Source organism: Peromyscus eremicus, chromosome X, assembly GCF_949786415.1.
Source record: "Peromyscus eremicus chromosome X, PerEre_H2_v1, whole genome shotgun sequence".
In the NCBI taxonomy this organism is placed as follows: domain Eukaryota; kingdom Metazoa; phylum Chordata; class Mammalia; order Rodentia; family Cricetidae; genus Peromyscus; species Peromyscus eremicus.
In genome coordinates this window covers 82950421-82964676 of record NC_081439.1, presented here as the reverse complement: position 1 = coordinate 82964676, position 14256 = coordinate 82950421, and the positions used below count along the sequence as shown (strand labels likewise).

Genomic DNA, 14256 nt, shown 5'->3' with positions numbered 1-14256 from the left:
GCCACAACACAGCTCATTTCTCTAGCATTTCATCTGACCCACTAGGAAATATTATGAGGCAAATGCTGCACCCATTTCAAGACTGTTTTATAGTATGCGATCTGTTAGAGGGACACATTGATTCTTTTAGCTGTATCAGAAGTAACATGAACTTTATCAATTTTATGTTCTAACAACATACATTTAAAGTGCCATTGCCTTTGTAAGCTCATTCAAACAATTCACCATTCAATTTCTTATCATGTATTATTGTAACATTTTAGTTTTAAACATATTGTGGCATATGTAGTCCATATTCTTTTAGGAAAACAGAGAGATAACTGAGTCAGGAAAAGAAGGATGTAAGGAAGGCCACAGACAACCAAAAAAGGGGCACATGTAGAGGGATCATAGAGTGGGAGACATAGGGGTAGTGACAGCAATGCCCACTGACAATGTTAGGAAAGACCCAGGATGGGCACACAGTAGAGGGATAACAGAGACATCCCCAACTGTAGGGCGTACAACTAAGTTCTGAGTACATGTGAGACCTATTTATGTTTGTCTTGCATGAATAGCCATTGCTAACTGTTTAGTGTATACACTTTCATAGTTTTCTTTGTGCACAGATTTATTATGCAAACACATTTACATTCTTACAAAAACAAACTGATACTGTATCTATGGTTCTGCAAACTGTTTTCTTTATTCAGTTTTACAGTGTACCATGAACATATTTTTCATGCACATGGGTGAAAATCCTGTACTAAAAGACAGAGAGCACTGTAGTTGGGTCAAAAGGACAGTGACACCTAAAGCAGAGTTTCGGCTGAAGGTTGAAGCACAGGGCCTGGCAAGTATCTACCAGGGAAAGCAGGGCCAGCGGTGTTCTTTCTTATCTGAGAAATCAGAATCGAAGGCCAAAGGCATTAAAGGTATGGGATGTCGTGTAGGCCCCTCTGACCCCTGCCTCCGCCCCTCACTCCCCTGACTCCCCGCTGGCCCCTGGGGACCAGCGCATCCTGTGCATCTCTGGGCATCCAGTGAAAACCTCCCACTTTCTGCCTCTTCCTCAGCTCTTCCTGCGCCCTTGTCATATCTGCGCACTCCCTCATCATCTCCTCACTGCTTACATGCCTGTCCTGTAAGTCCTCCTGGGAGTTCTTGGGAGAATCGTCTGTCCCCCTGTCTGTTTTTCGTTTTGCTTTCCGGGGCACATAATCTTCAGCAGGGCGCTTTTCTGCGGCTCGCGCCTCGCTGCCTGGCTTTGCCTGGGAATCCTGCTTGCCCTCCCCTTGGCGCTTGCCCTCCCCTTCAGACTTTCCCTGCTTTTCTGACTTGCCCTCATCTTGTGGTTGTCCCTGCTCCTCTGGCTTTGCCCCCTCCCCTAGCTTCCCCTGGCGTGCTGGCTTCGCTTTCTTGTCTGGCTTCTCTTCCCCGTCTGACTTTTCTTCATCTTCAGACTCTACTTCATCTTCTGGCTTTCCCTCCTTTTCCAGCTTCCCTTCGTTTTCACCGCGGAGTTCTTCCATGTCAAGATTTCCCTCCTTTTCCTGTCCTGGGGGTAAAGGTGGGGAAACAGGAAGCAAAGAAGAGATGTGAGAGCCTGAGACACAGGGCAGAATACGGGCTCATTAACATCTGTCTTTACATCTGGCCCTTTCGTGGGGTGCCCGTGGCTGTCCCAGCCCTCTAAATGTGCCTTCTGCCTGCACCCCTCCTCCACCCTTGAGACAGCTATGCCCTGACAGATCCTGCCACCTTCTAGGTGCTCCCTCAGGGCAGCAAGCTCTGTGTGTGTTGCATGGGGTAGCTTGGGAGGGGACTGGCAGTGGGGTCCCAAATCCTGCCCATGCCTCTGCCCACGTTGCCATTATCCACTGACCTGCAGGGATCCTGGGCAGGTCGATCCTCCTTTTCAGATGTCACAATGCGCTGGGAACAACAGAGATGCAGACCTACAGACAGGACACGGGCAGGGGCTGCGTGGTCAGTGGATGCACAGAGACTGGGAACCTGTCCTGCAGCCCATGCTCATCACCCAACCTTTTCCTCCGTCACTCCCCCTCCTTCTTATACCCCAGCCGCCATTTCTTTTCAGGCCTTGGGCATCAAACCGGGATGCTCTCCAAACTCCGTTTTACTCTGCACTCCCCCCTCGGACTCTGGAGGCAGCCTTCCCCACCCCCACCCTCTCTTTGGTCCGGGTCAGTTTGTCTTCATAGCCTGGAGTGCGAGTGGATCACTTCAGAACACATCTGCGTCTCCCCGTTACACTGTGGGCCCCCTCATTTCCCCTCCCCGCTCTAAAACGGATCAGGAGTGGGGTGAGGGAAGAAAGCCTGCTGCGGGGTCCTCCTTCCTCCCTTTTCCCGCCCCGCCCGCTTGTCCCCTCCTCACCAATCTCCCCGATTCCTTCCCCCTCCCCTCCCGCTACTGCAGGTTCTAGCTGCCACCCCCACCACCCTTGTCAGGCTTTGCTGACAGAGCCAGCCTTTCCGTACTGACCTGAGGATACCCCGGACAGGCCTGTGCGCCTTCTCGGGGCTCACAGTAACCAGGACAGCTCAAGGAAATGGTGCTGCGTGAATGCGGGTGCTGGGTACAGGTAGCCGCAGCAGGACTAGCTGGCGCGGGGGCTGGTGCCCACGTGGGCACCAAGCCAGTCACGTGAGCAAAGCGTCACCCTAGCTAAATCCACCCCCCAATTGTCTCCCCACCTCCCATCCCCGGAGGATCTGGGAAGCAATGCACATTTAGGGGGAGAGTGGAGAAAGGAGAGGAGTGTTTCCACTCTCTCATACACAGTCACTGAGGTACAGCTTGCAAACGCAAAGTTCCTTCGTGGGGTCCTCCTTTTCACCTTGATCCTGCATGAAGAAAAGGAGGGGAAGGCTTCCGGACTCCAACTGCTTTACCTGGCTTTCTTCTCGGAGAATCCCTGTCAGCTGCCCATTCTCACCAATTGTGACAGCTCAATTAGAGGGGAAAAGCCGCTTTGCCAAGAACGCTCAGCTCCTGAATCTCACTTTACAATACTTCTGCCTGACTACAGAGCCTGGGGCTGGTGTCCCTCCAATATTTGATCTGTTTTTGTTAGGGACGGATGACAGACAGCCAATACAACTAATACAAAAAGCATTAAGATATGTTTAACGTAGAGCTCTCATGCAACTTTACAAATGTATTTGTTATCTCTTTGAGACTATCCCATTCATCAAACTTCCTAGACACATAGATTATTAGTGTTTTTGCCGTTAGGTTTGAGCAACACCCATGATTCAAACGATTTTTCTCTTCTCCATCTAAAAAGCTCATTATACATGTTGGTATGCTAAGTGGAGTCTGAGAAGTTTCTTACGCTGTGTTCATTTTTCCACAGTCTTTTTTGTTAATCTCCTGTTCCTCAGATGGATAATCCCAACTGACCTAGACCTTCAAGTTTACTAATTATTCTGACACCTCAGTTCTACTATTGTTTCTTTGTCATTTTCATTTTAGTTATTGTATTCTTTTCTCCTGATGTGAAAGGATCTGATAATATATCTAGCTTTAAAAAACACAAAGGTTGCCAGGTGGTGGTGGTGGCATGCCTTTAATCCCAGCACTTGGAAAGCAGAGGCAGGCAGATCTCTGTGAGTTCAAGGGCAGTCTGGTCTACAGAGTGAGATCCAGGACAACCAAGACTACACAGAGAAACTCTGTCTCAAAAAAAAACAACCAACCAACCCAAGAAACAAACAAAAATAAAATCTCACAGAGGGCTGGGCAGTGGTGGCACAGGCCTTTAATCCCAGCACTCAGGAGGCAGAGGCAGGAGGATCTCTGTGAGTTCGAGGCCAGCCTGGTCTACAGAGCAAGATCCAGGAAAGGCACAAAGCTACACAGAGAAACCCTGTATCGAAAAACCAAAAAAAAAACAACAAACAAACAAAAAAAAACAAAAAACAAAAAACAAAAACAAAAAAAACTCACAGCTGTCTGGAGAGAGTGTGAGCTCCTCCTCCAACACTTTGGGTGCTCAGATCAGTCTGTTTCCACTCTCTGATACACAGTCATTGAGGCACAGCTTGCAAATGCAAAGTTCCTTCATGGGGTCCTCCTTTTCACCTTGATCCTGCACCCTAAAAATAGACATAGAGAGTATTTCTTTTGAAGATTTATTGTTTTATTTAACTGTATGCATGTGTTTCTGTGAGTACATTCCACATGGATGGATGCCTGCAGATGCCAGAAGAGGGCATCAGATCCCTGGAACTAGACTTACAAGGAGTTGTGAGCCACAGGACCTGTGCACAGGTGCCAGGAAGAGAACTCAGGTCCTCTGGAAGAACAGCAAGTGCTCTTAATTACACAGCCACCTCTCCAGTTTCTCTATTTTGATTTTTTTAAAAAAGAGTTATTTATAAGATTCATTGTTTCATAGTAAATAAGCAACTTTGAACTATCTACAGAGTTAAAAGTCTAGGCTATTTGGTAAGATAAAAGGTATTTTTTTTTTATTTATTCTTTGAGAATTGTGTGTATCCAATGTGTTTGGATCACATTCACCCCTCCCTCTTCCCTACCAGACTTCCACCATCTTCCCCTCTTCTCTATTTTTTTTTTTTTTGGTTTTTCGAGACAGGGTTTCTCTGTGTAGCTTTGTGCCTTTCCTGGAACTCACTTGGTAGTCCAGGCTGGCCTCGAACTCACAGAGATCCGCCTGGCTCTGCCTCCCGAGTGCTGGGATTAAAGGTGTGCGCCACCACCGCCCGGCCCCTCTATTTTTTAATATAGCACACTGAGACAAATTCATGCTCCCCATATACACATAGATATGGGGTCATCCACTGGGCCATGGACAACCTATCAGGGCCCACACTCCGGAGGATAACATATTCTTTCTCTCCAGGCAGCAATCAACTGCCAATAGCTCCTCAGCTAAGAATGGGGCCTCATGAGCTTTTCCATCACCCATGTACCCGTCATCCTCCTCCTCTGGTTTTTACGATGTTTCTGCTCCCTCTTCTGAGCTTGCCCCTGAGCCTTGGGGAGGGTTGAGCAACTCAGTTACTTATTCTCTGTACTTTAAGGGTCTCTGTATTAGCTTCTGCCCATGACATAAAGAAGTTTTCCTGATGAGCCATAAGAGATGCACTAATATATTTATAAGGATGGGTATTTAGAAGGCAGCTTCAGATTATGTCCATTTTCAAAATATTAGCATCAGTACTAGGTTCTCTCCTAGGACCTAGGGCCTCCCCAGCCAGAGTTCTTGGCCAGATTTAGGGTACCAAATCTGGGTACCTCACCACGCCACTTTCATCCCATCATTGCGCCAGTGGGCATATCTTGGGCTAGTTGTTATGACAGATTGCAGAGTTCACAGCTGAGTAAATCTATTGATGACTTTCCCCCCATCAGCTTGCCTAATTCTTTCTCGTATTGCCATGAACATACCCAATCTCATCTTTTCCTATTTTTCATACCCCCTCCATTTTAATAATTTTAATAATCCATTTTCTTATCTCTAACCATCATCCACTCCTCCTCATCTAAACGTTTCCACCACTAATATGCCTTCTCTGGACCTTCATTTTACCTATGCTCTAAAATCCGCACACACACACACACACACACACACACACACACACACACACACACCGGTTTAAGGCAATTCCCCTCCCCCAGTGTGACTTTTCAAGCTTTCTGGCTTCCACAAGTACTCATGTTGAAAAAAGAGTTGAGGCTGGGATCTACACATGAAAGACAGCACAGACAGCATGCAGTATTTGTCTGACTGGGCCTGAGTTATCCCACTCAACATAATTTTTTCCAGTTCCATACATTTGCCTGAAATTTTCATTTTCATTTTAGAAAATTTTTAAGTTTTTTAAAATTTCATACATGAGTACACTGTATTTACATTACTTCTATCTCTCCCTCTCCCCTTCCAATTCCTCCTTACTACCCACTACTTGGGTTTAGGACCTCTTCTTGTACAATTAATTATTATTGTCTTGCATATGTGTACACACTTCACACAAACACACACACACACACACACACACACACACACACACACACACACACACTACTGAGTTCATCTAGTGTCGCTCTTATATACATGAGTTGAGAGCTGACTACCTATCTGAGATTAGGGCTCATCCCTGGAGAAAACCAATTCTCCCCGACCCCCAGCAGCCACTGACTACCTGTAGCTCTTTATCTAATAGTGGGCTTTGTGCAATTTCTCTCATCCATTTTGGCATGTCAACTGGTGTTGTCATTATGCAGGTCTTGTTTAATCACATAAACTGTTGATATTCATGAGTGCAGCATCTCTGTCATATTTAAAAGATACTTACTGTCTCATAGTAGGCATCTTGGTCCTCTGACTCTGAGAATCTTTTCACTTCTTCCTCTGCTATGTAACCTGAGCCTTAGATGTGAGAGTTGTGTTGTAGATGGACAAATTGGAGCTATGAGATCCACAGTCACTTATTTTCAGCATTTTGACCAGCTGTGGATCTTTGTAATAGTTTCCACCTGATGCAAAAAGAAGCCTAAAAACTAGGGGTAAGAGCTATACTTATCTGTGGGTATAAGAATAAGTGTTTAGAATACAAATGGGAAATATATTGATTTAGGAAAATGATAGCAGTAGTTTTTCCTCTAGGATCTATGACCTCTCCAGCAAGATAGTTGGCTATGCTTACAGTACCATGGCAGGTTTAAAGTCCAATAAGACAACTGTTGGTCACCCCCAAGATGTAAGTGCTACTGTTGTACCATTGGAATATTTTAAATAGCTGGTCATTGTTGTGATTTCACTTTTTAAAAAAATATGAAGTCAACTTTATATTAAGTTTTTAAAATTAATTTTAATTTTGCCATCATTCCTACAAATACATTCACTGATTATGTTTCCTTTTTTGGTAAAAAATTAGATCCCCATTTTGTCTATGCTTGGATATCAGAAGATACATCTATGCCAAGATTCTCTATGTCTATATTTTTTTGTTTTCTTTTTCTTACTTTCCTAAAAAATGTTATCTAGAATAGGAAAATTCACACTGACAGAAAGAAAAGTGGTTACCACAGGCTATAGGAAGGAGGAAATGAAGAATGGAGACTTGATTCAGTTTTGAAAGGATGAACTATTTTGGACATATCTATTGGTATAATTTTGCAACATTGTGAATGTACTTGATACTTCTGAAGAGTATGACTAAGATGTAAATTTTGAATTACTTATGCCTTTCACAATAAAATATCCCACAATTAACCACTTATACAGTACAATAATCGTACATCATAATGTTGTGTAAATACTCCAGTCTAGTTAAAAAATATTGCCATTGCTCTAAAGTAAAACTGTAGCACAAAAACTCCTGAAACACAAAGCAGTTCCTAGGTATCACCCTTTCTCTCAGGTCTCCAAAATCACCCATCTGTCTTTGATGTGGTACTACAGTCCATTGATGCTGCCATAATAAAATAGCACACACTGGCGGCTTAAATGACAGAAATTGATTCTCCACGGTTCTGCTAACTCAAAGTCCAAGCTCAAAGTGCTAGCAATAGTAGCTTAGGTTTTTATCTTCAAAATTGCTGATAGATGCCTCCCCCAACCCCATTTTTTGAGACCGGGTCTCAAGATGTAGTCCTAGCTAGCCTGAACTCACAGAGCTCCATCTGGCTCTGCCTCTGAAGTGCTGGGATTAAAGGTGCACATCACCATGCTAAGCAATAAATGCCTTCTTACTGTGTCATCACATGATTTTATTGTCTGTGTGAGGACACTCATATTTCTTCCTCTGTAAGTTCTACATACTTGCAGCATTCAATATGATGTTTCGGTATATGTATATACTGTGGAAAAAGCTAACTCAAACCATAGACTACCTTTATTAACTCATATAATAATTATTTTTAGTAAGAAAAATCTAAAGCCTTCAGGAGTTTTCAACTATAAAATGTTGTTAATTCCAGTTATAAAAACGTTCAGTCTATTTTGCTGACTATAATTTTATACTAAAATAAATGAATTATTTCCTATACCAATATTACATTTTTCTATGAATTTCTTTTGAATAGTTTTATAGTATCATGCCTTGTACTTAAACATTTAATCAACTTTGAAATGAATTTTGTACATGATGTTTGATAAGGTTCTGTTTTCATTGTTCACATGTGGTCAACCACCGTTTCCAGCATCATATTCAAGAAACAATTCCTTCCCCTTTGACACCTTTGTCAAAAAAAAAAACCAACTAACCATAAATTTGTGAAATTATTTATGAGATTTCAATTCTGTTTCATTAGTCTGTGTCTCCTTTAGAGTCAATACCTCATTCTTCTGATTTTAATAACTTTTATAGTCTTTGAAATTAGGTAATGTGATTATTTTGTTTTTTTTCTTCTTGAAGAAAATTATACCTTTGAAGTCTTGTCTTTCTTTACGAATTTTAAGTTTTTATTTATAATTTTGTGGAACATCATTGACATTTTAGTAGAGATTGCTTGGAATCTATTTTTGAATGTGGAATTATATGAATTATTTCTTCCAGCTCAAGAATGCAAGGCATCTGTCTGTTTCATCTTTTTCAGTTTCATTCACCAACATCTTGCACTTCAGTGCATAGATCTTCTGCCCACTTTAAAAATTTATTCCTAGGTATTTAATTTTTTGTCGATATTGTAAATGTGATAATCTTATTAAGTTCTTTCCTATATAGTTTGCCAAGTATATAATTAATACTAGAGGAAGACCAAAAATTATTGTAGTTTAAGATCTTCTCATAACTGTCTCCTTACAGAAACACCAATTTGAATAGCTGTGCATGCACATTACCTTTTGAATAGCTAGTGAACATAGGTGGAAGATCATAGTGTTATGTTTTATGATATTAACTTTTTAAAGTTAGATTGAAATTATAGGAAAACTAGAATTGCTTAAGTCAAATTTTGTCACTTTCTAAGCAAAGCAGCATAATGAATTCAATAAACTTCTCTTTTCAGGGAGAGAAAGAAAAACAAGCCTAGACCTCAGACTTAGAACCCAATATGAGTCCTGACACAATGAAACCAACAGTTAGGCAGAACATCATGGCTTCCCCCATCAGAGCAGTGCTTATGGGTTGAGCTCTGGACCTGTGTTAGCATGACAGTCAAGAATCTAACTCCAGCCAGCCTGGGCTACCAAGTGAGTTCCAGGAAAGGCGCAAAGCTACACAGAGAAACCCTGTCTTGAAAAACAAAACAAAACAAACAAAAAAAAAAGAATCTAACTCCAGCACTCCACTCCCAATTGCAGGCAGTACACTAGAGAAAACTTGTGTGTGTTGGGAAGTTAGACAGAGAAGTAAGCACAAGACTTCGCCTTGGCACTTAGTGCTGAATTAATGAACCCCTCACCAGGAAAATGCCCCAAGTCCCTGTACCTAGCTTAATGCCCATAAGCAGACTACCAGGACCCATTACAGTGCCATATGGGAACCTGTGGTCCTAGTATAAAGAATTATAGTCCATCAAACAGCATTTCCCACTGTACAAAGCTATCTCATGCCACAAGTGCATCATAGAAGCATGAAGATAATTGCAACATGCATTATTAATCTGGCCTCTCCCCTCTAGGTTTCTGTTGGGATACAGTGTTGCAGCATTGATGGCCACAGTACAGCCTACAGCCTACTATAACACTCTCACAACCCAAGAGACAATACGGCAGAAGTCACTATCTACGTGAAGAAAGAAGCAGGGAAATACGTCCTAAATCATTGCTTAGAAACAGTGATATTTCCTCCATTATGAAGTTTAGTGCCAGACAGAATGCTGTACAATTGAACTTAGGTCAATGATGGTAAATAAGATATTGGGGCTCACTATAGCACCAGATGGAGGCTGGCAAAGATAGACTAACTTTAATTTTTTTTTTTTACCAGATGTTCCTGAATAACACATCAACTACAAAATTCTGTCAAATTTGGTCTTCAGTTCCTGACTCCAGTTTCCTGTCTTGAGTTCTCGCCCTGATTTTTCTCAGTGATGGACTGTGACCTGTGAGTTGTAGATTGAAATAAACCCTTCCTGCTCCAAATTGCTTTTAATCGTGATGTTTTAAAACAAAAATAGATGCCTAGCTAAGACATAAAGTAAATAAATAAAATATAAAAATACCTTAAACTCAGAATGTGCGGAGAAGTAAATTGCAAGTTGCGGGGTTTTTTATTGTTTGTTTTGTATCCCCCCCCACATCCTTTATCTTCATGGGTTCTGAGGAAGAATAGATTGCAAGGATTCTATTTTCAGTACTTTCTTTCTTCCCTTTATTTTCATGACCAATATCACTATCGTTTCAAAGTAACTTTTCTATAATCAAAAGATATTTTTGTTAGCCTAATGCTAATCCTCAAACAAAAATTTATAATGAGGACATCCAAATGCTAATCAATGAATCCAAACATATTACCAGAGAAATCATTTCACTGTGAGAGAAGATTATAGGAGGGGAAGTAACTGCCCAGATAAACAACCAACAACAATAACAAAATGTCAGTACTAAGACCTTAACTAGCTATAATTAACATAAATGTGAGTAGATGAAATTATTCAACAAAATAGTAAAAACTAATATATTAAAACAAAAAGACATTAAAATAACCTGTCTATAGTGAACTCATGTCACCTCTGACAGTTAAGGAATTGATGAAATTCCCATAAATTGAATCCTAAATAAAAAAGAAGTAATCATGCTTATATGAAATGGGTTTAATAGCCCATTTTTAATGTAAAATTTTAGTTGTTTGGATTTAATTTTTATCTGGGAATGCATTCTGTAATTGGAAAATTGCAAACTTGCTACTTTGAGGTTGCATAAACGGGTGCAGCCTCTACATAGCTGATGCAGCTTGTTCTCTGAAATAAATATTTAACCAATGTCACCATGAATATATGGACTTACACATCACCAACTATGCACATGTTTTAAAGACCAGGTTGCTAGGGGCATAAATGAGGAAATAATAATAATATTTTTCTTCTGATGAATCTAATTTCTAATCCTACAATGACAGTAGTGTAAAGCACAGTGAAAGGTCTTCCTCATCAACTGCCTCTTTGCTGTCTGGTTTTATGTCAACCGTACACAAGCTAGAATCATTTGGGAAGAGGGAACCCCAATTAAGAAAATGCCCCCACAACATTAGCTTGTGGTCAACCCTGTAGAGGACTTTCTGGAATAATGACAGATGTGAGAGATTCCAGCTCACTGAGGGTGGTGCCACACTGCCTGGTGGTCTTGGATGATATTAGAAGGCAAGCTGAGCAAGCCAGTAAGAAGCAATCCTCCATGGCCTCTGCATCAGTCTCCACCTCGAGGTTCCTGCTTTGAGTTCCTGCCCTCACTTTCCTGGATGATGAACTACAAGCCGTAAGATGAAATAAATCCTTTCTTCCTCCCCAAGTTGCTTTTTGTTGTGGGATTTTACCACAGTGATAGAAATCTTACCTAAGACAAAACTACAACAATCATCTCAATTTTACTATCTTCCAACCTTCTCCTGGATTGGAAATATACAATTGCCTGGTGGTTCAATATTAATATGTATTTTGTATCACACTCTTTTCAAATTTTATTTTGTGTGTGGGGTTTTCTTTACATCACATGCACGCAGTACCTGCAGAAGCCAGAAGAGGGTACTAGATCCCCTGAAACCAGAGTTAAAGAAGGTTGTGACAGAAAACATGTGAAAAACAGAGGATAGGGGGGCAGTGCTTTGAAATCTTGTCTTCTGGATGTGACACAGTTATCACACTCAAGAACTCACAGAAGCTGTGGCTACCTGCACAAGACCTAAGCAAGAGCAAGCTAGCAAAATTTCTGCCATGGATGGGGTAGATGGTAGCTCTGGGGGGACAGAAAAATATTCTCATTTTAGGATGTGGTGCTAGGTTTCTGATGTTCCAGTGGATGGCCCATATATATATTAGTATTGCATATATATATGCATATATATATGCAATACTAATTCACTTAGTGTACTATAAAAATAATAATAAAAAAGAAAACGAATTTGGGAAGGGGGTCATGTTGGCACAAGTATAAGAGGAGTGACAGTGGGGAAATAGGCAGTGAATGTGATCATATTTCATTGTATACATGTATAAGATTACCAAGAAGAAAGGAAAACATTCAAAAAAGCTAAAACAATCAAAATAAAAAGTGCCAACAACTTCACTAAATAGAAAATTTTAGTTTGAATATATAAATATATATTTCATACACATAATAAATAACATGTAAGTGTTCGTGCCTTTAAATGAGATAATATATCTATTACCTGATTTGAAGCATGATTTATTAACTTTATAAACTACATTAAATATCATGCCATAAAAGTTGTTGAAATGCCTTGCTGATGAAGAACTTAGAGACTATGTCAAAATTCAATTTCCAGTCAGAAACTAGAACAGCAAAAGAGTCCACATGAAAGGTGCACCAGGAATTGTAAGTTTACAAAGAAGGAGTTTATGATTATTAACCTAAAGTTTCAAGACATACAGCAAACTCATCATGATAATTGTGAGGAGAAAGATTCCCTATAAAACATGAAGAATGCACCTAAAAGAAAGCTTGGTAACTTTTCTCCTTAGCTCTCTCATCTCCTTTTATGAATTTTTCCATATCATCTGTTCCTCCATTTATCATATCAATGTTATATGTCTATTTTCCACATCTACTCCAAAATCCTACCAACCCTCTGTAGTATTAAACCCTGCATATTTTGCCTTCACAACTTCTTAAATAGTAACTTTCATTATTCGTAACTGCGGTGTACAGTACAGCTTTGTTTGCCTGGGGGCCATTTCTCAAGGCTGTTTGGTTGTTTTATTCTTTCTGTGTGAAAGAAGACAAGAAACAGAATAGAATGAATGCTTTACAACAGAATTCAGAGTTATTTCTCACAGTCTCTCCTACGTGGGAGAGCTTATGCTCCTTTGGTGCTCCAGATCCAGCTCTGCCTCAAAGTCCACCAACAACCTTCTACAGGCAACACATCTAACCGTAATGTAGGATGGGTATTAGGTACAGCAGCCGTTAAGGGTCTAGACCTCACCTCCTAGGGATTCTGATCAACTGTGCAATTGAGCTGTGCATACTGTAGCTGTATTCAGTCCTTCTTTCACGAGCCAAAGGCCTGTCATTTTGTTCAGATTTTGTCATTTTTCTTAGATTTCCCCTGCTCTTGGCTCAGGTGGGGAAAGTTGTGAGTTTCCTGGATTCTGGTATGATTCCTTGAACTATGCTTAAGGAAATGCTAGCAGTGGCCAGGATTGATCACTTGATCAAAGGGCTAGTACTGGTGAAACCAGACCTGTTATTGGTAAGGGTTTGCCCAGAGGATCAAATGATCTAGTCTTCTGCTTTCCTCTACCCTGTTTCAAGGTCTCTTTTCCCGTGCTGTGAGAAGATGTTTCTCCTTTGAGAAATATGCTTTGGTACCCAAAGTAATTATTTTCAAATAATTTATTCACTTCTCTAGGCCTTTACACTCCCCTGTTTCATCCCATTCAAAAAATGACCATTTCTTGGATACAGGGGTACAACTTTTGCAGTGGAGGAGTCAAAATTTGCCAGTTAGAGAGATTTAAAAAAAATCATTCTATTTGCCGGTCCCCTGTAAGAGCTATTGCCCCCTTTAAATTCTACCCTTCTCCCATGACTATCATTTTACACATCAAGATGGGTGTTAGACCAAGAGATGTGTGGGCGTTGCCAACCAGTACCAAACTGGTCTTTTCTAATTCATTCTTACCCCAGCATCCCAAAGCAGTACTTGTGTTTACACCCACCTGCAGACATCAGAAAGCATGTCTCATTCCTCATCCCTTTTGTCAGAAGCATCCTCACTCAGCTTTCTCCCTCACAAAGGGACCTGCTTCACAGGCATCATTCCTTTGCCTTTCCTCAACAGAAACTCCATCCTCAAGTGTCTAGCCATTTCTAGCTCCAAGTCAAGGTAGAGTGGAAAAAATATCCTGGGATTGTAGATTTGGAAACATAGGCAGAGTCTGCCCTCCCCAACTCCAGAGCTCCAGTTACTCCTCACTCTGATGAATCTTCAAAAATCAAGCCTTCTCTACTTGCCACCCCATTTGGTCATTTGTCTCTATCAAATATTTCCCGTTTGCCCCCTAGGAGATCGTGCCTTGTAACCATTTTCAATATGGGGTCCTTTTGGGGCTTCTTGCTCCAAGCCTACCACTTCTGGCATCTTAGGGGTATGCCTA

General features: G+C 41.1%; 1 protein-coding gene across 2 annotated transcripts; it reads right to left on the bottom strand.

Moving 5' to 3' along the window:
- Positions 1-695: 695 nt before the first annotated feature.
- On the bottom strand, positions 696-1993 carry LOC131899298 (transcription elongation factor A protein-like 3). Of its 2 annotated transcripts, none has more exons than XM_059250723.1 (2): positions 1865-1993; positions 696-1537 (listed from the first exon to the last, which is right to left on the bottom strand). In XM_059250723.1, exon 2 carries the CDS (start codon positions 1509-1511, stop codon positions 909-911), a length of 603 nt encoding a protein of 200 aa, XP_059106706.1. In that variant the 5' UTR covers positions 1512-1537; positions 1865-1993; the 3' UTR covers positions 696-908. The 2 variants fall into 2 exon arrangements, with proteins under 2 accessions (XP_059106706.1, XP_059106707.1); XM_059250724.1 differs by lacking the exon at positions 1865-1993 and adding an exon at positions 1741-1846.
- Positions 1994-14256: the final 12263 nt, after the last annotated feature.

Bases quoted from the DNA above. Each gene is read 5' to 3' on its own strand.
- LOC131899298 (XM_059250723.1), bottom strand. From the start codon at position 1,511: ATGGAAGAACTCCGCGGTGAAAACGAAGGGAAGCTGGAAAAGGAGGGA.